Source organism: Glycine max, chromosome 10 (genome assembly GCF_000004515.6).
Source record: "Glycine max cultivar Williams 82 chromosome 10, Glycine_max_v4.0, whole genome shotgun sequence".
In the NCBI taxonomy this organism is placed as follows: Eukaryota; Viridiplantae; Streptophyta; class Magnoliopsida; order Fabales; family Fabaceae; genus Glycine; species Glycine max.
The window spans coordinates 20,389,285-20,415,824 of record NC_038246.2 but is presented as its reverse complement, the minus strand read 5'-3'; the positions used below and the strand labels follow the sequence as shown (position 1 = coordinate 20,415,824).

Here is a 26,540-nt window from a genome sequence, read left to right as displayed (position 1 = left end):
AGTGTGTTTCTACATAGAAACTGTTTACCAAGGAAGTACTAACAGCTAGAGAATAAAATAAAATAAAGCCTTACAAAAAGCAGAAAAAAGAGACTTGTTTTCTTTTCCTTACGGCTTCTGCAAAGCCAGCATCTTTCCTTTCCCTTACCTTTTTCTTTCTAGTGTTCTTCTTTTGGTTCCACCCATCATTCTTTTTTTGTTTTTTTATTTTTAAGTTATTCTATCCCTTGTTCCGACCAAAGAAGATTCTCCTGTAGATCAATTCTATCAGATTTCCAATTTTCAACCCTGAAAAAGCCTAAAAAATTTCCTTGATTTTCATTCAGGAATTTTCCCTCCCTCCTATTTTCTGGGTTTCATTGATAAACCCCTCTCACCCCCAATTTTTTTTTTTAAAAGTTCATTCTCTCTCTCTAGTACATACCTCACTTTTTTCTTCTTCTTAATTTTCAATATTTTTGAGCTTCAAAAGCCTTTGAATTGGACAGTTCCCTGGTCTCAAGTTTTGAACTGGTGAAATCTCTCCTCATCCTTCTTCTTCCTTTTTTTCTTCTTCAATTCCTCCAAACGGTCCTTCCTCTCTCTAGTACACAGCTCACTTTTTTGTCTTTTCAATTTTCCTAATTCTCTATATCTGAGCTTCAAAACTCAAAATCCTCTGAATTTGGCACTTCCCTAATCTCAAACTTCACTTTTCCTCCTCCTCCTCCTTGTTCTTATTACTACAATTCTTGTAGCTGATTTGATGGGAATCTGCCATGGAAAACCCATTGAAACCCAACAAAGTCAAAGAGAGACCAACACCCCATCAGAATTCCCAAGTGAACTCCAAACTCCCACAAAAACCCCCAAATCCTCATCAAAATTCCCATTCTACAGCCCAAGCCCCCTTCCCAGCTGGTTCAAAAACTCCCCTTCCTCAAACTCAAACCCTAGCAGCGTCAGCTCAACACCCTTGCGGATCTTCAAGCGCCCCTTCCCTCCGCCCTCTCCGGCCAAGCACATTCGCGCGCTGCTCGCCCGCCGCCACGGTTCCGTCAAGCCGAACGAAGCCTCCATACCGGAGGCCAGCGAGTGTGAGCTCGGCCTCGACAAGAGCTTTGGCTTTGCTAAGCAGTTTTCGGCTCATTATGAGCTCAGTGACGAAGTCGGCCGGGGGCATTTTGGGTATACCTGCTCCGCTAAAGGCAAGAAAGGGGCGTTCAAGGGCTTAAATGTTGCTGTCAAAGTCATTCCTAAAGCCAAGGTCTCATTATAATAATTATTCTCTTTACTACTTTCATTTTAGGTTTATGATAAATGACAATAATTTTATTTTGGATTTTTAATAATTTTTTTCACTGTTGTGTGTTGTGTGTTGTGAGTGTATTATAATTTTTGTTTTGAGTCCTCTCATCTTAATTGATGGCAGGATCTCAAAAACAAAAATTTCAATTTCAATATATCGAGACTCACATGAAACGAAAAAAAAAGAAAAGAATTTGAAACAAAATTTGATTAAAGAGCTTAAACATATTTTGATTATTTAAAATATTTTGAAATTTAGTTTTAATTTTTATAAAATTTTAAAAAGTTGTGATCACTGTTCAATATTTGGGTATGAGGTTCCATTGCTGGCTTGGCTTGAAAATGGAGTCGCAATTGAAAGTACACCTCGAGTCATGATTGGAGGAGGTATCATTTAGGCCGACCCGATAAAGGCAATTGGTTGGATGCCAAATAAAAATCTCAGATAACTAGCGGTTAAAAAAATATTTTTAAGGAAACACGTAATTTTTAATCTCTTGAATGACTTAATAATTTTTATATTTTAAGGAAACACATTTTGAGTCTCTTTTTTTTTTTGGATATTTTTGTTTAGTATATTTTTTGTATTTCACACGTAAAGATATAACAGTTGTGTGCATACTGAAAGGTTTTAAAAAACTGTTGGCAACTATAATTAAGGTTGCAATGTCAAGATTTTTGAAGTAATTAAGCTTGGATTACCATGATTTTTGGAGTAATTAAGGTTGCAATACCAAGATTTTTGGATTTTTTTTAACTGCAATTGTGACCGCACTAACCCTTGTCCATAAATATTAAGGATTGCGATGAAACTTCTACATTGTCCGTGAGTGTAATTTAAAACCTTGGTTGTGTGTTAGTTAAAGCCAGGTATCAGGAATTTGTTGGTTCTTTTCACCATCACTGCTCTCATGATTGCAAGATTTGTCTTTATAGGGAAAATACCATTTTGTAAAGTTGGTGGGAATAGTTGTTTTGGGAATACATTCAAAGTATTTTGAACTCTAATTTAAAACTGTCCATGTGTGTATGACAATTTGGTTCCTTTTTTTTTTCCTTTGCTTGTATGATCAGGTTTAATTGGCTAAATCTGGAACCATTAATATATAGGATTTTGATGTTTTTATTGACTCTACTACAATCATTCCCCACCCCCTTAATGAAGTACCTTCCAAGGATCTATTTTCTCTTGGTGACTTGTGGATGAAGTGCAAGTGTCACAACTATGATCATTTTTCTCCTTGTGTCTGTTGATTATGGAATCCTGTAGTGTGCTCTTTTATGTCTTATAAAAATTGTGATGATTGGCAGATGACCACAGCAATTGCTATAGAGGATGTAAGGAGAGAAGTGAAGATATTGAGGGCTTTAACAGGACATAAGAATCTGGTGCAATTCTATGAAGCCTATGAAGATGATGACAATGTTTATATAGTTATGGAGTAAGTTGATACTAGTACTCTTCTTTTAACCATGTTGTGAATCCCCTTTACCAGCTTTCATGCTGTTGAACAATTGGTATTATAATCTCAATCTGAATGAGTTTTCTGGGGAAAAGCAGACTTCTTTTACATAAGGAATTTACTCCCAAAGCAGTAAAACAATTATGCTGTTTTTTTTAAAAAAAAATATATATATATATATTGGGTTTATTGAGCAGGAAACTTGAAGAGGTTAATTGAAGTTAACCCATTAAAGATCTTACATTCTTATGTATCTTATGCGATTCAGGTTGTGCAAAGGAGGGGAATTGCTAGATAGGATTCTTTCCAGGTAACAATTTTCATCAATTTGCTTTTCCTGTGCTACAAGCGTAGGAAAATGTCCGAAGACATTCTGATTTAATTATTTCACCCATGCCTATATTAACATTTTAACCACGAACAAGTTCAATTGTGGTGTGTAGGGGTGGAAAGTACTCAGAAGAGGATGCCAGAGTAGTTATGATCCAAATATTGAGTGTGGTAGCTTTTTGTCATCTGCAGGGTGTTGTTCACCGTGATCTCAAGCCAGAGGTGATTAAGTTATAAAGCTAATTAACTTTTATTTTTTTTGGTAGCTGAGAAACTTAGGCATTGAGGTTTTCTTGTTTTTGGGATTAATTACATCATAGAACTACATTTCCACTATGTTTCTCATTTAATATGGATACTGCACTAGCCAGTGTGACACCCTCTACCCCTCACATACATACTAATAAGGAATAAAAAAAAAATTTAAATATTAATTAAAAGTATTTTTAAAACATTTTTTTTAAACAAGTCTTTCAAAGGGGAAAAAGGCTCACATTCATTTTCTTCTACATCATATTTAAACTTGTCCAAATAAATAATAAAGTATTCTCGACTCAACAAGGTCGTCTAAGCTTCATACAATTAATATAGAACCTATATCTTAATGTCACATCCTATCAGAGCGTTGTGTTCCCGTGTCCTCTAGCATGAGGTTCTTCATAGTCATCCACCTATATTCATCTGCTCCCTCGAACACAAGTTCAAGATCATCACAGGATCCAAACACAACAACACACAGGGAGTGAGTTATCACATTCCTAGCTAATAGAGAAACAAGACAATTAAATATACATATTATATAAATGAGATACCACTTGCTTAAACATAGCTCACGTAACTTTACCACTTCGTCATTCAAAATTCACTTTTCAATTATCAATCACATTACACAAGAATCCCACACTTCGATCAAGATATAATAACACATCAATTAGCAAGCATATGCAATAGTTATGCTAAGACTTAATCCTATATGCAATGTGGTACCATGTCAGTGAAAAACCACCCTGGGGCGCTTAGGAGTACATAACAAGACACACCACACCATGGGTTTGTCAGGTCACTCTCACTAAGTAAGATCATATGGAGACCAGTCAGGGTCACGATGTTTTGCAAGAATGCTCCAACCATATGAGATCAGCATAGGCTTAAAGGAGCACTCAAACCCGGTGACCCCCAAGGCCTACAGTCCGAAGAGTCCGTCAGGGCCTCTCCCTCCTGATTCAGGTCCAACCCCTAAAATAATTTTTGCATGCAGACACTGCTCATGAATTATACAACACCCACGACCTTACACTCGTGTTTTAAACACGTTCAACACAATTGCGCTACGATTTAACACTGGTTCCTAAATAGGAAACCTACATTTTCTCTTTAACACTGCGCATCAACGCTTTTCTCAAGATAACACTGGTCGGGTTATTGTACAATTCATAGCTTACAACACAAGTAATTTCACATCAAGTGTTAACTACACACTTATCCACAACTAGAACTCATTCACAATTTCACATCTCATAGTGTGACAATCCACCATCACATGTTTACACGTATCTCACAAATTAACACATGTTCAACTTTACACTTATACTCAATCTCAATAACAATATTATAATCTCAAAGCAACATGTTATTCTACAATTCATCACATACTCACAATTTGAATCATCATTTCATATCCTCAATATAACAATTTATATATAAGACCATCACAACATGAGGACTAAAACCCCTCAAATAATATTACACAATTATATCAAAATCATAGGTCGAAACATACAAATATCAAGAGCACAATTTATCAAGCAATCTTCATTAGGACATCAATATTTTATTTATAATCATAAAGGGAAAAATTGTAATTTAACAAACATCCCAAAATAAAACCCCAATTTAATCCTCTAAGGATCCCTACACATGTTCTCACTAATCCCCAATTGTGAATAACTCATCCCTTACCTCTGAGCGGACTCACGTGTCTTCAGCCAGCGATAGCAACATCTCTAGCGGTTCCCTGAAATTTTTTCAATTATTCCTCTGACTGCTCCGATAGAATTCCCAAACGTCAGAGAGACGGAGAAGAGATTGAAACTTCCACTTGTACTGTCTTCATGCGATTCCTTTTTCTTCCTCCACGAATATTGTCTCGCAAATCCCAACGGTGGAAGCGTGCATAATTGAATTTCGAACAACATATCCAAATTTCATGAAAATCCAACGGCTAACGAAACCGGGATCGTAGTTTTACCGAGACAGTTTTGGGTTTCTGCGGGAAATTAAAATGTTAAAATGCGAAGGGCTTTTCTCTAAGCTCAGATATGATTTTGAAATTCCCAACGGTGAGAATGTTCGGAATTGGGTTGCAAACATGATACTCAAATTTCATGACGATCCAACGGTGAACGAGTTCGAGATCGTCGTTTTACTGAGACAGGTTTGGTGGGCTGCGAGAAAAAGAAAGGGTTTTGAGAGGAGGAGAGGAAAAACGAAAATGAGGCCAAAATGAGGCAGCTGACTTAACATAACTATTTATACCTAGGGTACTCAGCCTATTATTTGCTCTATATTTATTTATTTATTTATTTTTACTAAAAAACTTTTTAAATTTATTTACGAAAAATTGGGATGTTACAGCCAGTCCTGGAAATTTTTTGCTGTACTTGAATACTGGACAAAAATGAACACAATTCTCCTGCAAGTTTCCACGCCATGTAATTACTCAATGCATTTTCTTATCTGTTACTATGTAGCATTTATATCCCAACATGTTAGTTATAACTAAGGATTAAGAATGTTTTTGTTAGCCTCTTTTTAGAATTTTCAATGACAACAACAGTCAACAACAACAACAAAAGCCTTATCCCATTCAGTGATCTTTTTAGAATGTTCAATAATTTTGTTAATTACTTCATAGTTAGTGCTAACATAAACCTAACAAATTTATTCTCAGCTCCCTTTTAACTCACTCATAGGGAGTGATGCTCCTAATAGAGTATACCTACTCTGATGGATTTATTTTTCTTTCATTAGTATAACTGCCGACAGCTGTCATTACAGCTGTAGACAGCTGTAGTAACTAACTACTGTTAGTTTGTTACTCTGTTTGTTCTGTTATGCTAGTTAGCTCTTATATAAACAGAGCATGTAATGATTCTAAACTGGGTTGAGTAATAATATCTTCCTCTCTCTCAAACTCTATTATGGTATACAAAGCTCAATTCTGGTCTGATTTTCATTTATGGCTTCTGCTTCCACAATCAATTCTCCTCTTCCGTCCCCACAGCGGCATACTTTGCTGGTGTAATATAAGTGTGACTGAGGAGAGAGTATGAGAGAGAAAGGTAGAGAGAAAAACAGTGAGTTGGGGGGGGGGGAGAGAAATAGAGAATGGGATCCCGACATCAAAATGTCGACACTGGGTATGGCCAGCAAGCTGAGAAGAGACGAACAAACTGAAGGGATGTATCCAATGTCCAATCTTTCTACTTCACAAGATTCCTAGAAGAGATGAGTGAAAAGGAGCTATGGTATGAGTTTAAGAAATGGGGGGATGTGCGTAGGGTGTTCATTGCAAGAACTAGGAACAGGATTGGCAAGAGATATGGCTTCGTGAGATTCAAGGGGGTGGGCGATGTGAGGAGACTTGAAAGACAATTGGATAACCTGATAGTAAGGGGGTTGAAACTACACGTTAACATACCAAAGCACGGAAGAGTGAGGATGTTAAGGGGAGAAACAAACGCAAATGTCAAGTACAGGATTGGGGTAACCTTAGATAAACCATGCGATGGGGGGAAATAACAAGGTAACCTGGAAGGTGTAACGGAACAGCAGCCCCAACGAAGGCAAATGACAACCTCGTATGCGAGAGCGGTGGTGTCAGGCAACAAAGCATGGGGTAAAGTCCGAACTTAATGCGTGCGAGCCCAATGGGAACAAGCTCTTACTCGTCAGTGCATCTGAACATACTTGCAGAGAAATGGACATGACTCAGTAATTCTTGGGTTGGAAGACTGAAAAACCCGGCGATGTTCAATAGAGTGGGAGACGAACTCTTGTGGAAAGGGGGAGAAGACATCAAGTCAAAATACTTAAGGAGATGACATGGTACTGCTAGTGGGACTCACAGATGATAGAGCTGTATAACTGGTAAAGGAAGAAATAGACGAGGGGTCATCCTTGTTCCATTCGCTGGAAAAGTGGAACCCGCAGATGCGAACCTGAAATAAACTGGTTTGGGTGTTGTGCTGGGGAATCCCTCCACATGCATGAGATTTGGAATATATTAAGCAGATTGTGTTGGTGGCAGGAGAAGTGGTGGTAGTAGATGACAATGTCAACGATTTAAGAGAATGGATATGGCGAGGCGAACTCTTGTGGAAAGGGGGAGAAGACATCAAGTCAAAATACTTAAGGAGATGACATGGTACTGCTAGTGGGACTCACAGATGATAGAGCTGTACAACTGGTAAAGGAAGAAATAGACGAGGGGTCATCCTTGTTCCATTCGCTGGAAAAGTGGAACCCGCAGATGCGAACCTGAAATAAACTGGTTTGGGTGTTGTGCTGGGGAATCCCTCCACATGCATGAGATTTGGAATATATTAAGCAGATTGTGTTGGTGGCAGGAGAAGTGGTGGTAGTAGATGACGATGTCAACGATTTAAGAGAATGGATATGGCGCGGGTGCTAATTAAGACATCATGACAACCCCTAATCCAACACGCTGTCTCAGCGTTGATCAACGGGGAGGAATACACAGTATACATGGTCGAAGAAACCTGCTACAACCCCGACAGATGCAAATGGTGGACAGGAAGCTCGATAGGAGTGTCAATTGAACTAAGCTCCGATGACAGCAAAGTCGGGACCCCATGGTTGGATGACGAAGTCATATTGGAAAATGAATCACTAGCGGCGCTTAGCGTAATGTTGGCTGACGGCGATGAGCAGGTGAGGGGTGAGGATGCGAGACAGCAAACCAGCGGTCAAAACTCCTGCCATGGACCACTGGGTAATAACCTTAGGTTACTGACACGAAGTCAGAACCTAGTTGCATTGGAAGGTACAAGCGGACCAACCGTAGCAGACAAAAGCAAAATTGGGGAGGTCACAAGGGGACAAAGTGAGGCTGATGGAGCGGAAGCGGGAGTCAATCGAAGCTTCACCCAACAAAGAAGGTTTGGGGAAAAGTACACAGAAGGGGTGACAATTACTACTATATCGAAGGAGAAAGAAGACAAAAATGGGAAAAATTGGAAGCAGTCAGATGCAGTGAACGGGGTGAAGAACAACAACGAAAGTGGGTAGGAAATGGATCCACTGATGTCACAATTTTGAAATAAAGGTGCAAGGGTCTCATGCTTGTCCACATGATAAGGAGGGAGATAGGCCTTTAATGGGCCATACTAAAAACACCAACACTGGTATAAATGAAGGGGCTGATGGTAATATGGTAGGAAAAGCAGCGTGATGAAAGCTTATTCCAAAGTTTATTCTAGAACCAGAGGGTGCAGTAAGCAAATGGGCCACATCAGAGTAGATGGGCCTGTTGATGAGATATCAACAAAGTCAAACAAAAATGACCAAAAGTAGGCTAGAAGCGCATCAAATACTTGTGATAAATACTCACCAGTAACAAGAGGCAGTGGTTTGAAGGAAGTGACAGAATGGGAAGAACAAGATAAGGGACAACATGAACCATGTGCTCTACCAGATAGCAAATATAATGAAACCTGTAATCAGATAAAAGAAGTAACATCATATTGGGTCATGGCTCAGGATTTGGGAGTAACATGTGGGGAAAGAGAGGAATCATTGATCACTACGATGATTAATCTGGAGGAAAGGGATAAGATCGAGGCTGATAAGATGGGGAAATAGGATGGCTGAATACTGAAGATTGTCACTTACAATATAAGAGGGCTGGGGAGGGGGGTAAAGTGGGTTGTTTTAGACTTAGTGAACAGAAAAAGAGAGAGAATATAGAGAAAGGAAACTGATATTATTGAATCTGAAAGTTAGTTACAAAGGAGTATTTATAGGCCTCTAGACCTTCAGCCTAAGTACAAAACAGAATAATAGAATAGGAGGAAAATTCTGTCAGTAGACTAATAGTCTAATACTAGTGAGGTGCTAACAGCAAAAGCTAACAGCCCTTGCAAACTGTTTTCACAATTATTTACAAATACTCTAATACCCCCCCCCCCCCTCAAACTCAAGGGGAAGAGTTTTCAGAGGAAAATCTCTTCACATTGAGTTTTCTCCTAAGAACTTCAAATCTTGCTGAAGAAAGAGGCTTGGTTAGTACATCAATCTACTGATCTAAAGTCGGGATATGCAAGATTGAAAGCTGCTTAGCCAGAACCTTTTCCCTAACAAAGAAGACATCTATTTCCATATGTTTCGTGCGACTGTGGAACACTGGATTATGTGCAATGAAAACAACACTTTGATTATCACAATAAAGAACAGGAGTAGTGAAGGAAACTCACAATTCTGTTAAAAGAGCCCGAATCCAAGTCAATTCAGTAGAAGTTTGAGCCAAGTTGTGATATTCAGCTTAAGTACTGAACATGGCTGTGACTTTCTGAGGTGGAACGCCTATCATCCACATCAGATGCCCAATCAACATCACAGAATGCATAAAAAGCCAAAGGTTTCACAATAGGAGCAGATTGAAGAAGTAAACCATGAGAGAAGGTACCCTTGAGATATCTCAAGATCCTTTTAACTACTGCCCAATGAGAGTCCAGAGGACTGGCCATAAATTGACAAACTTTATTAACAACAAAACTGATTTCAGGGTCTAGTGAGAGTAGCATACTGTAGAGCACCCACTACTGATTTGTAGAGAGTTGGGTCATGAAACAAATCAGCACCATGTTTGGATAGTTTACAATTAGAAACCATGGGAGAGGAAATAGAATGTGCTTCAGCCATTTGAGTTTTGTTAAGTAAATCACAAATATATTTGCTGAGTCATTAGTATAGAATTATTAGGAAGGTATTTAATCTCTAGTCCCAAAAAATAATCCAAATGACCCAACTGCTTGAGAGAAGGCAGTGTTTAGTTTGGAAGTTAGCTGCTGAATCAGAGAGACAGAACTGCCTGTGATGATGACAATATCATCCAGATAGATTGAAAGATAGATAGTATACTCCTGATGTGTGTGGATGAACAAAAAAGAATCACATTTGCTTCCCACAAACCCAAACTGAAGTAGTGTAGATTTTAACCTGTCAAACCACTGTCTTGGGGCTTGTTTTTGTTAGATTTCAACTTAAAACCAATTGATACTAAGTGAAGTTGTCCAACAGATATATAAGCTACACCCAAAGAATTGAGGTAGACGATGTGGGACTTCCTAACATCCCCCCTTCACAGATGCCTGCCGGCGAGCCTACTAGAATAGGCAAGAACTAAGATGGGCTATAGGCTTTGATACCATGTTAGATTTCAACTTAAAACCAATTGGCACTAAGTGAAGTTGTCCAACAGATATATAAGCTGCACCCCAAGAACTGAGGCAGGTGATGTGGGACTTCCTAACAGTTTTAAGCCATAGAGAGCCTTGTTAAGCTTGTAGACTAGGGATTTATCTATAACCTCAAAACCAGGAGGTTGAGTCATAAATACAGATTCCTCAAGAAACCCATTAAGAAAAGCATTGTTGACATCAAGCTGAAATAACTTCCACCCTTGACAAAGAGCAAGAGTGAGAACAACACGAATTGTGACAGGCTTGGCCATAGAGGAAAATGTCTCATGAAAGTCAAAACCATGAACCTGATGAAAACCCTTAGCAACCAGCCTGACTTTGAACTTGTTCATAGAACCATCAACATTTTCTTTTACTTTGAAAACCCATTTGCACCCAATAACTTGTCTATTAGGAAGTAGGGGAACTAAGTCCCAAGTTCTGTTTTTTAGTAAAGCATCATACTCCTCTTGCATAGCTGCAAACCAATTTGAATTTTTCAGGGCATGTTTGACAGTCTTGGGTTCAAAATCAGCAAGGAACAATGAAGGATGCAGTCTAGGATTATGTATTCCAGACTTGGACCTAGTTTGCATAGGATCAGTATTAATAGGAATTGAAGTTGGTGCTGTTACAAACTCACTGTGAGACCTTGCATTTGATGATTGAGGATGGACAGAAGTAGACTCAGATGAGGGTTGATTGGAGACAGAGGAAAGACCTGGAGGAACAGAGGGAGCAGAGGGTGAGTGAGAGGAAAATAGTTGAGAAGGTTGGGGTATAGGAGCTATAGATGGAGGAAACAGGTTAGGATCAAGATTGAAATAGGAATCAAGGTTTTATACTGAGCTAGAAGAAGAGGGAAATAGATCAAAATAAGAAAATCTCAGCTCATTGAACAAAACATCTTTGGAAATATAAATTCTGCCAGTTAAAGACAAACATTTGTAACCCTTATGAGATGAGAAGTACCCCAAAACCAAAAACTCTTGAGAACGAAAATTAAGTTTATGAGTATGATAAGGTCTCAACAAGGGAAAACAGGTACAACCAAAAGTTTTAAGGAATTGGAAATTAGGATCTTTGTTGAAAAGAGTGACAAAGGAAATGATGAAGTTGAGGGAAACAGTAGGAAGTCTATTAATTAGATAGACAATAGTAGTAAAAGCATAGTCCCAAAACTGTAAGGGTAAAGATGCATGATGTAACAAGGTAAGGCCCAGATCAACTATGTCTATGTTTTCTTTCAACCACACCATTTTGATGATGAGTGTGGGGACAAATTAGTCTGTGAGGAATACCATAGGAGGTTAGGAGAGCAAAAAAGGGTCTGTATTCACCCCCCTAATCAGATTGGACACTTTTAATTTTAGTATTAAGCTGTAGTTTAACCATGGATTTAAAAGCTTGAAAAACATAAGTAGTTTCAGCCTTAGTTTTAATAGGAAATATCCAAGTGTATCTGGAAATGGCATAAATAAAGGATACATAATACTTGAAACCAAAATAGGAAGTTAAATGAGATGGTCCCCACATATCTATAAAAATAAGTTCTCGGGGAGAGTAAATAGAAGTAGAAGAATGAGGTGGTAGCCTGAGACTTTCCCATGCAACACGAAGCACAAAAGTCTCCAAACTTTTTATTAGATGAGGAAATATTACACAGGTTGATGACTAACTTCATTACATGACTATTGGGATGGCCTAACCTAGCATGCCAAAGACTAACAGTGCTAGGAGGAGAAATAACAGAATTGGAAGCTACACTGAGGTTGACAACAGCTGAGGAGAGTTATCTTGAAGCTTGATGTTATGAAAAGAATAGAGACCATTAACACCAACAACACCCTGAAGAAGGACCTTATTGATCGCCTGAGATTTCACAAGACATAAGTGAAGATGAAATTCAAAGAAAACAGTTATCTTTAACAAACTGACTCACACTTAACAAACATGCAATAACTTGTGAAGTTTGAAAGTTGAGTCATTAGGAGACACAAAAAAGAAGGAACCAACACTAGAGATACTTAAACCTTCACCATTTCCTATGAAGATTTGGTCAGGTTGATCAAAGTGTGCAAACTATTTGATATTTTGTGATTCACCAGTCACATGGAAGTAAGTTCCAGAATCTGGAATCCAGGTTGAATTAGCTTTACCATTGGCATGAGAGGATGAGTTTGTAAGCATATCACTGGATTGATTTGATGGTTGAGCAACTGTCTTGGAATTAGGATTAATCCAAGTGTTTGAAGGTCTAGTCGAACTAGACGAATAAGGAATTGGTTGAAGTGTGGCAGGATTAAAGAAAGTAAGTGACTCATGGGGTTGAAAGTTCATGTTAGACCGAAAATGACACATTTGCAGTATGTCCATATTTGAGACAGATTTGGCATTGGAAGTTGGCAAATCGGCCACCACCACGACCCTTGCCAGAACCATTGCGGCCAACACCTCGGTCAGAAGGATTTCCACGACCACCATTGTCGTGGCCATATGCTCCCCTATAGCCACCAGAATCACCAGATTTATATGAATTTGAGTGCAAATAACCTTGAGTGTAATTCAAGGATGGAGAACTGAGCACTTGAGTGTCTATGTTGTAGCAAACAAGACGAGTCTCATGTCCGTAAAGCAGAGCTTCAATCTCAGTGATGGACGGAGAGTGTTTCTTGCTTTCGATCACTGAGATCACCAGCACGTAATTGGATGGGAGACCTTCCAAGAGTGCGTCAACATATTCCTCATGGTGAACCAGAACTCCAACACTGACAAGTTCATCGATGTAGCCTTTGATCTTATGAAGATATTCATCCATCGATTTACCTTTGAGTGAAACTGCGCACATCACAGTTCACAACTGACGTGCACGTGATTGGTGTGAAGGCTGAAATGCTTGTGAATCTTCTCCCAAACTTGATAGGAGTGATTCAAGCCAAGAACACATGAGAGAACAATCTTTGAAAGAGTGGATTGGAGCCAGAAAAAAGGAGTGTTTGGTCCTGAACTTCCCAAGCTTCGTACTCCGGATTCACGTGATCTGCTATTTGATCATCCTTTGTGAGATATCGAGGTGGAACAATTGTATTAAGGACAAACCATTGCAGTTTGTGCGATTTGATTATTGGTTCGACATGTTGTTGCTAGTGTAGGTATTTGGAATCGTCGAGCTTCTCGGCGATGGAGGCCAGAAATGAGTGCGAGACAAAACTCTAAGAAGCAAAAGCCATGGATGTTGAAGAAGGATCTAGAAAATTCGAAGAGAAGAACTTCTATGAAAAATTGACTTTGATACCATCTTAGAATGTAGGATTTTGGCCTAACTCAACCCCAAAAGCTAGCTCAAAGGGTGAGGGTTGTCCTTCACTTATGTACTTTAATTTGACTTTATCTTTAGCCGATGTGGGATTTGGGTTTTTTTTCAATACACCCCTCACACCTAACACTTCTTGGGCTTGGTGCATGGATAATATGGTGGGTGACCCTTTGAATTAATACTAAATATGTTTTGATATCATTTTAGACTTGGCGAACAAAAAAAGAGAGAGAAATATAGAGAAAGCGAACTGATTTTATTGAATCTGAAAGTTAGAAGGAGTATTTATACGCCTCTAGACCTTCAGCCTAAGTACGAAACAAAATAACAGAATAAGAGGGAAATTCTGTTAGTAGATTAATAGCCTAATACTAGTGAGGTTAGCTTGCCCTTGCAAACGGTTTTGACAATTATTTGCATATACTCTAATAGGATGCAATTAGAAAAATGGTAAAGAAAGAAATAACTGATATGCTGTGCCTACAAGAGACCAAGGTGGAGCAAATGGACAAATCTATTTGCCAAGCACTGTGGGGTGATTTGGAGGTATGTTGGGAGTTGCAGCCAACACTTAATAGGGTAGGGGGGTTACTTTGCTTATGGAGTGAACAATCCTCCTTTAGAATGGAGAGGAAGACAAGGGATCATGACTTTATTTATTTAGAAGGCATGTGGGTTCCTGATGGGCAAAAGATGTCCATAGTCAACATATATTCTCCATGCGATGTGGCTCAGAAGAGGAATTTGTGGGAGCAAATCAGGCAGTTGAGAAATTCAAGCTTTGGAGGGTTGTGGTGTATACATAGGGATTTTAATAGTGTAAGAAACCTAGTTGAGAGAGTAGGGATATGTCAAAGGGGGGTGTATGACAGTAATGTGGAGGAATTCAGTGATTGGATTGCTGAGCTTGATTTTGAAGATGTGCCTTGTGTGGGCAGAAAATTCACGTGGTACAAGCCAAATGGGACGGCAAAAAGTACGTTAGATAGGGTCCTTGTTTCTGCGGAATGCTTTGAAAAATGGCAAGGCTGTATCCAATTTATAATAGAGAGGAATTTTCAAGACCATTGTCCAGTTTTGCTAAAATCTGAAAACATTGACTGGGCAATCAAGTTTTGCTAAAATCTGAAAACATTTTCAGACCTTCAGGGTTCTGAATTGCTGGTTTCAAGATAAATCATTCAAAAAGGTTGTACAAGAATGCTGGGCAGCAGATCACATAAGGGGTTGGGGTGGATTTGTGCTTAAAGAAAAACTAAAGGCAATCAAGGCAAGGTTGAAAGTTTGGAATAAGGAACAATTCGGTGATATGCAGAAGAAGATACAACGTATTGAGAGGGAGCTAAACAAGTTGGAAAGTGAAGGTGATGAAAGACTGCTATCGGATGATGAGTTGTTGACTCGGAAAAAACTGCAGTTATGGATAACTGCTCAATCACATGAATCTTTACTAAGGCAGAAGGCAAGGTCAAGGTGGATCAAAGAGAGTGATTGCAACTCTAGTTTCTTTCATAGGATTGTAAATGCAAACCGCAGTTCAATACCTTGAGGGGCATGCTTGTTGATGGTGCTTGGATTGCTGAACCTGGAATGGTGAAAGAGGGGATACGCTTGTTCTTCAAAAACAGATTTGAGGAGGTAGATTGGGTGAGACCCAAACTTGATAGGGTTAGATTATGGGCCATTGATCATCACTACAATGTTAAACTGACGAAGCGATTCAGTGAAAAGGAAGTTAAGGAAGCTATGTGAGAATGTGGAAGTGACAAGCCTCTTGGACCAGATGGCATTAATTTCAAATTTATTAAAGAATTTTGGGAGGTGATCAAAGCTGATGTGCTTTGATTTATGGACGAGTTCTTTGCCAATGGAGTGTTCCTAAAAGGGAGCAATGCTTCATTTCTAGCACTCATTCCTAAGGTGCATGATCCACAAAACCGTAATGATTTTAGGCTTATCTCCTTAGTAGGGTGCATATACAAAATTGTGGCCAAGGTACTAGCAAGGAGGATGAAGGAGGTGATGCCATTAATTATAGATGAAAGAAAAATTGCATTCATAGAGGGGAGACATTTGTTGCACAACACCCTGATTGCTAATGAAGTAGTTCATGAAGCAAAGAGGTGAAACAAACCGTGCTTGGTGTTTAAAGTTCATTTCGAAAAGGCCTATGATTCAATTTTCTAGGATTTCAGAGAGGTGGAAGGAGGATGCCGCTATGTTTCTAAATTGCAGTCTACTAGCTATACCTTTTCTCTACTTGGGTATCCCGATTGGGACAAACCCAAGGCGTTCTGAGGTTTGAGATCCCATTATCAAGAAATGTGAGAGAAAGTTGTCAAAATGGAAACAAAAACTACTTTCATTTGGGGGAAGGGTAACTCTTATAAAATCAGTTTTAAATTCCATTCCTATTTATCTCTTTTCTTTTTTTAGGGTACCTAATAAAATATTGGACAAGTTGGTGAGGATAGAACAGAGGTTTCTGTGGGGTGGAGGATTAGAGTAGAGGAAGTTTGCTTGGGTAAAATGGGACTCAGTGTGCCTACCAAAGGAGAAAGGAGGGTTGGAAATCAGGGACCTAAGGAAGTTTAACTAGGCACTTCTTGGAAAGTGGCGATGAAATTTATTCCATAACCAAGGGGACTTGTGGGCTAGGGTGCTGGTCTCAAAATATGATGAATGGAGGAATTAGGACAAGGAGAGGAGGGGCAGCATCGAATCATCATGGTGGAAGGATATTAGACATATAGCTCATTCCACTAAAGAAGGGAGTTGGTTTGTTAGAGGGATAAAGTGGAATCTTGGGTGTGGAGCATGGGTGCGATTCTGGAGGATGGGTGGAAGGATGATGGTGTACCACTTATGTTGAAATACTTCAGACTGTACTCTATCTCCTATCAGCAACGATAGTCCATTCAGCAAATGGGAGGTATCACAGGTACAAGGTGGGAGTGAAATTTCCAATGGAGGCAACCACTTTTTGATGCTGAGATTGATTTGGCATCCAAGTTCTTGGAAGAAGTGGATGGTATCATCATTTATCTTGATCGTGTAGACAACTGGACTTGGAAGGGAGATTCAAGTGGTGTATACACTGTGGGGAATGCGTATACGATGCTTATGGGCGACTATACAGATGAAAATCAGGATGGAGCTTTTAGTGTGCTGTGGAAAGTAAGGGTTCCAAGCAAAGTTTCCTTTTTTGGTTGGAGATTATTGAGAGATGGACTACCAACTAAGGCGAACCTGCGTAAGAGACATGTGGAAATCTGTGATCCAATGTGCCCATTTTGTAGAAGTTCCGAAGAAGATGCAGCACATATATTTTTTAGCTGCAGTAATAGTCTGCCATTATGGTGGGAAGCTTTGTCTTGGATAAACATATTGGTAGCATTTTCCCAATGTCCGAGATAACATTTCCTTTCGCATGCGCATGGAAAGACATTTGGTGTTTGGTTCCAGCGATGACAATGCTGGTGGATATCCTTGACATGGAATATTTGGCAGCATTGTAATGTGATTGTTAGTACTGGGCCTAAAATACTGTCAGATTTTTGGTATAGTAACCTTAGGGAGACATTTTGTAATCAGGGAGGATGAGTATATAAGTAGAGGGTAGTACTGGGCCTAAAATACTGTCAGATTTTTGGTTTCCTAATTCATGTTATGCAGATTTTGTAATAAGCTTGTATTAGGGCACCACATTTCTGCTCATTTTGGCCTTCACTTGTATACTTACCAGTACTGTTTTAAATATAATATATTATTAGTTTTGCCGATTAAAAAAAAATACTTTGCTGGTGTCTTTTTCATCTTCTTCGTCTTTGAAAACATTCTCACACTCGATCTCTTAGAAGTTGGCTGGCAATAATTATCTCCTTTGGTGTAACAAGTTGAGCCAATCATCAAATATCACAAACTCTTCCATTTTCTTGTAAATCCAGTAATTCCGCCAAAGTTTCTTATGATTGCAGATCGCGACAATGGAGTTGAGACCGTTGTTAGGAAGTCCTACATCGCTTGCCTCAGTTCTTGTGATGCAATTTATATATCTGTTAGGTAATTTCACTTAGTGTCAATTCGTTTTAAGCTGAAATCTAACATAGTATCAGAACCTATAGTCTATCTTAGTTCTTGCCTATTCTAGTAGGCTCGCCTGTTTTGGCAGACATTTGTGGAAGGGGGGTGTTGAGAAGTCCCACATCACCTGCCTCAGTTCTTGGGGTGCAACTTATATATCTATTGGACAACTTCACTTAGTGTCAATTGTTTTAAGTTGAAATCTAACAATCGTAATGTCCACTGAGCATCTCGATCTTGTGCTTGATGGACTTTCTCTTGAGTACGATTCATTGATTTTTCTGATTAGTAGTCGTGTTGCCAATTTTACGACTGATGAGGTTGAGACCATGCTCTTGGAGCATGAATATCGCATTGACAGGGCCAAAAAGCGTTCCCTAGTTTCAGTTAATCTCAGTGAAGGAAATTTTAGGGCTAATGATTCCTCTCAACCTTCAAATTCCAATTCGCAAGGTCAAGTTCATCTGACTTCTCAAAATGCTAATGATTGCACGGCTGGGTGCAGTGGCCATGATTTTGGCAGACACAATCGCGGTGGTTGGAGCTTTGGACGTGGTGGTGGTGGTGGTTGAGGCTGTTTTGCTGATGTTCAATGCCAGGTGTGTCACAAATGGGAGCATGATTCCAGTGCATCTCACCATGTCACCAATATGTTCCAAAACATTCAGCAGTTAACTCCTTTTGAAGGTCCTGACCAGATTACTATTGGTTATGCTCAAGGACTTAACATCAATTCCTCAAGTGTCTCTACATTTCCCTCTCCTTTAAAACCTAATTTGTCTTGTCTTAAGTAATCTGCTGTTTGTTCCCTCAATCACTAAAAATCTCATTAGCGTCAGTCAATTTTGCAAAGATAATGATGTTTTCTTTGAATTTCATTCTTCTTTATGTCTTGTTAAATCACAGAACGCTAAGGAAATACTTCTTCAAGGGTTGGTGGGACATGATGGTCTCTACCAATTTCCTGCCTTACAATCTTTGGTGCCTCGGACTTCTCAGTCTCTTAGCACTTCTGATTCTGTTGTTCCCATTGTAGATACAGCTTCCTGTAAATCTGTTGTTTCCATTGTAAATACAGCTGCTTGTATTTCAAGTTCCTTTTCTACTTGGCATTCTAGACTAGGTCATCCTAGTGTGGATGCTATGAGAATTCTCTTTAAACTTTGTAATATTCCACCAATCAATAAAACTGTTTCTGATTTTTGCAATCATTGTCGTGTTGTGTTGGCAAGTCTCACAAACTTCCATCGTCTTCCTCTAAATCAGTCTATTCAAAACCTTTTGAACTTATATTTACTGATTTGTGGGGCCCTGCCCATATTCCTTCTCCCTCAGGTTTTAAGTATTACATTACTTTTGTTGAGACCCTTCACCTAGTTTCTCAATGACCTGGCAATTCTGCACGAATTACTATGCCCCGCACCCATCACCAAAATGGGGTAGTGGAAAGGAAGCATCGACATATAGTGGAACTTGGTCTACCTTATTCTCTCAAGCTAACATGCCTCTTAATTATTGTGATCATGCCTTCACTTCAAGTGACTATCTTATCAACCAGCTTCCCTCTTCTTCCATCAACCATGAGGTTCTGTATCAAAGGCCTTTTCAGAAATTACCCTCTTCTTCCATCAACCCTTACTATCCTCTCTCCCTCATAGCATACTTTGCTTCCTCCCACCACTGTTACTACACATGACTCCATCAGCCAACCACCAAGTCAACCTACCTCACCATCCTTACAAGTTAATGAACCTGAACCATCATTCCAACCTACCGAACCTGAATCATCCACACCACTCATTGCAACTTCAGCACCCCCTCTTCATTCTGAACCTCCTTTACAGCCTTCTCTAGTTTAACCTGGCAATGTACACTCAATGTGTACTCGTGCCAAATCTGGCATTGTTAAACCAAGAATCAATCCAAAATGATTTCTCACCCATCCTGAACCCAACCAAATCTGCTCTTTCAAATCCAGCATGGTTTGCTGCTGTGAAGGCTGAGTATGGTGCATTACTCAGAACTGGCACCTTAGTTGACTTGCCACCTTCAAGGAAAGCCATTGTCTGCAAGTAGGTCTTCAGGGTTAAGGAAAATCCTGATGGGACAGTCAATAAATACAAAGCCAGGCTTGTTGCCAAGGGCTTCCACCAGCAGCTTGGGTATGACTACAATGAAACCTTTTCCCCTGTCATTAAACTTGTCACAGTCAGGTTAATTCTCTCTCTTGCCCTCACATATAAATGGCCTCTACAACAGCTGGATGATGTCAACAATGCTTTCCTCAATGGAACTCTTCAAGAGGAAGTATTCATGACTCAGCCTCCAGGCTTTGACTCCTCCAACAAACAGCTTGTGTTGAACAAAGCCCTTTATGGCTTAAAACAGGCTCCCAGAGCTTGGTTTGACAAACTTAAAGCCACTCTTTTCCAGTTTAAATTCTCCTCCAGCTGGTGTGATCCCTCTCTGTTTGTCTATTCTGAGCAAAATTCTGTTGTTTACATCCTAGTCTATGTTGATGATATCATCATCACTGGAAACAATTCCAATCTTATTCAGTCACTTGTTTCATAATTGAATGCTGTGTTCTCTCTAAAGGATTTAGGACAGCTGAATATTTCTTTACATGGGTGTATATATTCCTTCAATTTAGATTGTTCTGATGTTTTTCTAATCATGAATATTGGTTTTATGCTTCAGAATTTTCTTTTCACTTCTAAGGATGACAAGTCCACGCTGAAGGCCATTGATTTTGGGTTGTCTGACTATGTAAAGCCAGGTTGGGCATATTGCCTGCTTTCTATACTTCTCTTTATTTATTGACAGAATATATCAACCAGTGCTAACAATCAGAATTTTTTTTTTGTAGATGAGAGGTTGAATGATATTGTGGGAAGTGCTTATTATGTAGCTCCAGAAGTTTTGCATAGATCTTATGGGACAGAGGCAGATATGTGGAGCATTGGTGTAATTGCTTATATTCTTTTATGCGGAAGCCGTCCCTTTTGGGCCCGGACAGAATCTGGTATATTTCGGGCTGTACTGAAGGCAGATCCAAGTTTTGATGAGGCTCCTTGGCCTTCTTTATCGGTTGATGCCAAAGATTTTGTAAAGAGGTTGTTGAATAAGGATTATCGTAAAAGATTGACTGCGGCTCAGGCACTAAGTATGTCTTTCCATTTCCCATGGTGGTGTATATGGTATCAATATTCTTACTTTTTTATCTCATTAATTCTGTTGCTTATAGCCAGATTTTATGCATAGGTCATCCATGGCTGGTGAATCATCATGATGATATGAGGATACCTTTGGATATGATAATCCACAAGCTTGTTAAAGCTTACATTTGCTCGTCTTCGTTGCGCAAATCTGCTTTACGGGTATGTGGTACTGGTGTTATTTGGCTATGGTTTTGGATTTTTTCTTTTAATATTGTTAAAGTTTTTTATGCTATCATCTAATCATGCATCATGAAATCATTAAATGAGTTTGACTATGACAACTACTTGAAAAGTCAACCATTTCCAATCATGTATCAACAAATGATGAAAATTACTCAAATTTTCTCGTGTCGGCAAAATCAATGACGATTATTCTATCAAGACGATAGCTAATCCCTATCCAAACAACACAAGGATCATTGCCCTTCCAATTCTTAGCAAAGATCGGATGATACTCCGTAAGACCAATCACGTAAAGCAGAAGCTCCACTCTAGGATCACAATCACCAGAACTGGGCAAACGAAAATTATTGGAACCAGGGGGCTTTATCCACCTCAACCCCATGAGCAAACACAGTCATTAGTCCCTGAAACAAGTTACCAGACAAGTTCACAATTTTGAGCCACGGAAGACCCAACAAAGAAGCTGGAACAGAACCAGTGAACTTGTTATGACTCAAGCTCGGAACTTCCAAATCCTTCAGGGCAGAAAAATCAGGCAGGGGACCCGTGAAAGCGTTAGTGTAACAGAACATCGGTCAAGTAAGCCATGCTATGCAAAAACATCAACAGTGCCGCTGAACCTGTCTTTGCTTCTCTGTTCATTCAATCACAAAGACTTAATCCTCATGACAGAGAAGCTTAAGGGTAAAGTTCCCTTGAGGTTGTTGAAGGCCAAGTGCAAAACGTGCAAGCCAGAGATAATATTGAAGAAATCCGGGAGGGAGGGAGCCTATGATGTTGGCAGAGTTGGCGGAGAAGTTCTGAAGTTTGGAAGCTTCTCAGAGAGTATAAGGAATCTCCCAAGCCTGATTTTTCTGCCCTGAAGGATTTGCAAGTTTTGAGCTTGAGTCTTAACAAACTCACTGGTCCAGTTCCAGCTTCTTTGTTGGGTCTTTTGTGGCTCAAAGTTGTGAATTTGACCAGTAACTTGTTTCACGGGCCAATGTCTGTGTTTGCTCATTGGGTCGAGGTGGATAATGCCCCTGGTTGCAATAATTTTTGCTTGCCTAGTCTCGGTGATTGTGATCCCAGAATGGAGCTTCTGCTTTCCGTGGTTGGCCTTATGGAGTATCATCCGAACTTTGCTAAGAGTTGGATAGGGAAATGATCCTTTTATAGTGGTTAAGCATTGTGTTTAGCTTCTTTTGTTGATGGTTAAACTTTGTTGCTTCTGCCTATATGATGGTTAAGCACTTGTTATTGGTTTGCTTTTGTCTTGAGTGGTTAAGCATCATGTGTAGCTTCTGCTTTTGTGGTTAAGCTTTGTTGCTTCTGCCTATATGGTGGTTAAGCATTTGTCATTGGTCCGCTTCTTCCTTTTAGGTGGCTAAGCATTGTGTCAAGCTTCTGCCATGGATGGTTAAGCATTTTTCATTGTTTTGCTTCTGCTTTTTAGGTGGTTAAGTGTGTTTGCTTCTGTTAAGTGGTTAAGCCATGTGTTATGGCTTTTGCTTAATGGTTAACCATATTCCAATTGTCTTTGAATGCTTTCAGTCATTTTTACTCTCTTGCAAGGGGCTGTTAGAGAAATGCCCTAGTTCCTTTGGCCTTGTCTTTTCACTTTTTTTATTGTAACAAGCTAAAAGCATAGTAGGCTTTAGCTTGAGGGGGAGTGTGTTGGTTGTGTCTCCCAATCAGTGCTAATCTTTTTGAAGTCCAGTCCCTTTGTGTTATCTGAGTTTGAGGGACCCTCCTTGTTTTGGTCTAAGGAAGTATTAGAGGAAGTTCATCATGACTCAGCATCTGAGCATTAGTCATGGGTTTCAGTCAAGCTTCACTGTAACATTTTAGAAGAAGAATCTTTACCACATGCTGGAGTCCTCTACCTTGAAGTTGTTTTCATTTATGATGCTTCAGTGCATATGTTCCATGCTTGGAGCATACAATCTATGTGCTTCAGCTTGAGGGGGAGTGTTAGATTGTGTTATATTTTCTGATATATCAGTGACAACAATAAACTGCTTTAGTTTATCTACTCTGACATAGTAGACTTAGGCTTCTACCCTATGTAATCTTTCTTTTCTCTCTTACTTCTCTTGTACCCAAAGACCTTTGGCCTATATATATGAAATTCTTTTGGCCAAGTGGGGGAACCCAACACACTCAGACACTCAACTAAGTTCTTAAAAAATGTAGACCATTAACTCTTACAAAGACCACAGTTTTAGAGATATTATTTACCATGAGATCCCTCTTGACTAATTCCTCTAAAGTCTATCTTGGTTCCCTTCTCTTTTTTACAGAACTATAAACTAAGCAATCTAGTCTTCTCACTAGTGCCTCTTGTGGCCTTCTTTGTACGTGTCTAAACCATCTTAACCGATTTTTTGTCATCTTTTCTCAATTGGTGTTACACCATTCTCTACTCATAAATCATTTCATATCTTGTCCTTTCTTGTGTGGCCAAACATCCATCTTCAAATTCTCCTTTCTGCTACTCCCACTGTCCCACCTTTCTTTTGTGTTGTCCCTTTAAAGCTTAACATTCACTTCCATAGAGTATGGCTGAATGTATAGCAATATGAGAAAACTTACTTTTGAATTTGGTAGTTATTTTGTGATCACAATTAGACCCTGATGCCTTTTTTCCATTTTAGCCATGAGCCATCCTACTTGTATCATGTATGTAACATCCTTATTAATTTTTGCCTCATTTTGTAGTATGGAATCCAAATATTTAAACTTCAAAACCTGTGGTATGATATTTCTCCCATTTTTATTTCCACGTCATATTCCTCATCTTTTTATAAAATTATTATGCATATTTGTCTTGTTCCTATGTAAGCGACAACCTTTCCAAAGTTTGTCTCCTTAACTGCTTCCCTTGATTCCTTAATCATAACTATATCATCAGCAAAATGCGTGCAATCAGACATTCAAATTTAAATGGGTTATTTTGAATTTTAATATTTGTATTTTTTGTTTTTTAGATCAAGCCAAATAAACATTCCCAGCTATTATGATAATAATGAGAGGGCTCAATAGGAACATAAAAGGAAAGCAGAATGAATGAATTGCTAAAATTGGTAGAAACTCAAACTAAATGTTTTCAGATAGGGATTAAACCTCCCCTGTCGAAAGGACCAAATTATAAGAATGAAGGAGAGAGAATCATAGAAATTTCTGCACTGATCAATTGATAACAAGTTAATTTATCACCTGGTTTAAGAGTTTGTGAACTTGCCTGTCACCATTTGCAAGTGTAATAAACTATTCTACCTTTCTTGAAGTAACCTATAGCAATTGCTCTTAGAAACATGGATGTTTATTGATACCAATTGTCATTTTTTCAGGCTCTTGCAAAGACATTAACAGTAGCTCAGCTAGCTTATCTCAGAGATCAATTTACTCTGTTAGGGCCAAACAAAAGTGGATTAATTTCTATGCAGAACTTTAAGACGGTCAGCACATATCTGAAGTTAGAAGTTATTGTTCCTTTTCAAATTTCTTTAAAGCATTGACGTTTATATTGGCAGGCTGTTTTGAGGAGCTCTACAGATGCCTCAAAGGATTCACGGGTCTTAGATTATGTCAGTATGGTAAGTTTGAGGGATCATCACTCCTCATTAACTGTTTTAACAAATTAGCTTCACTGAAAAGTTAATTTGTTATCTATGTTGCAGGTTAGTTCTATCCAATATAGGAAATTAGATTTTGAGGAGTTTTGTGCTGCTGCTATAAGTGTGCACCAACTCGAGGGAATGGAGACCTGGGAGCAACATGCAAGGCATGCCTATGAGCTTTTTAAAAAGGAAGGAAATAGACCAATTATGATTGAAGAACTTGCCTCGGTACTTTTACATCCCATTGTGTCTAATATACCACCAATATGTTGTTACATGATTAAATATAGTGCATGATGCCTAGGCTGCCATGATTTTTTTACTTTCTTTCTTCTTTTCGGGGCATACATAGAAGTTAGAACCAAGAACCTGATTAGTTTATTCCCTAGAGCTTGTTAACTGATTGTGTTTTAATTGCCCTCTTTATTTTATCAACATGATAGATATACCTCTAATGAGATTTTCTATCAGATGCATATAGTATAATCCTTCATCACATGTATAATGGTACTGAGCTCTTTAAAATTGACACGTTTCAGGAACTTGGGCTTAGTCCATCAGTACCTGTTCATGTAGTACTTCAGGATTGGATAAGGCACTCAGATGGAAAGCTTAGTTTCTTGGGATTTGTCAGGCTTCTGCATGGGGTTTCTTCCCGCGCATTTCAGAAGGCTTGAGAGAATGTACACACAGTTGCTATTATTTTTTCTTGCCCGTTACCTTTAAATATTTTGATGGTACCTAAATGCATGAGCTAACTCCATCAGCAGACCTCAGTGGGCTTCTGCAAGTTGAAGGCAGTGGCTGATAGGAATTTGTTTCTGAAGCTTTATGCAACATATATCTATCCCACTTTTCCAAGATTTACAAACACAACCTATATTCCCCACCTTGTTTCTCACTCACTTTAGTTTGGTGGTTCTGGAGTTAGAAGCTTGTACAGTTGAAAGCTAGACCAAAAATTGTACCCACCTTGTCTTAAGGGTTTACCCCTTGTGTACCCATGGCACCTATCAATAAACATCACGTGAACTCCTTGATAATAGACAGATATGTAGCCTTTTTTTCGTAGTATTTTGTTGCATTTATATGTTATTATTATTCAAGGCCACAAGGGTTGGTACTTTTTATATACCATAGCATTATTGAGTTTTGAATCTATAACTTCTTGCAAACTATGCAAATGCAAAACCCTTTTCATCATATATGGGTGGCATTTGGTTAATGATCTATACACAATATCTTTAGATGGTACCAAACTTCTAACGATATCAGTGTAAAGTTTTGCTTTTGAAGACATTCAAAAGCTTCTGGAGTTCAGTTTTCAATGTTAGTGATTGAGTCTTAAGTTTAGGATGTTAATTTCAGATTTCTAGCATTAAAATTCTAATTCGTATAGCTAGAACATTCTTTTTCTTTTTATTATTTTGAATAGGTCTTGTATATTTTTTTTTTCCTTTTTTAGTTTGCTATCTTTAAAAGGAGAATACCTTCTGTTAGCGTATAATTATTGACCTAGGTTCTTATGTATCTCCCTTGTAAACATTCATACTAGAATATAATTGAAGCCACAA

General features: G+C 38.9%; 1 protein-coding gene across 1 annotated transcript; it reads left to right on the top strand.

Moving 5' to 3' along the window:
- LOC100796678 (CDPK-related kinase 1) lies at positions 1-26,123 on the top strand. Its single transcript, XM_003535860.5, has 11 exons — positions 1-1,246; positions 2,599-2,729; positions 3,019-3,060; positions 3,194-3,302; positions 20,661-20,739; positions 20,830-21,126; positions 21,225-21,340; positions 24,697-24,804; positions 24,880-24,942; positions 25,027-25,194; positions 25,506-26,123. The coding sequence occupies exons 1-11, from the start codon at positions 746-748 to the stop codon at positions 25,641-25,643; spliced, it is 1,752 nt and encodes a 583-aa protein (XP_003535908.1). The 5' UTR covers positions 1-745; the 3' UTR covers positions 25,644-26,123.
- Positions 26,124-26,540: the final 417 nt, after the last annotated feature.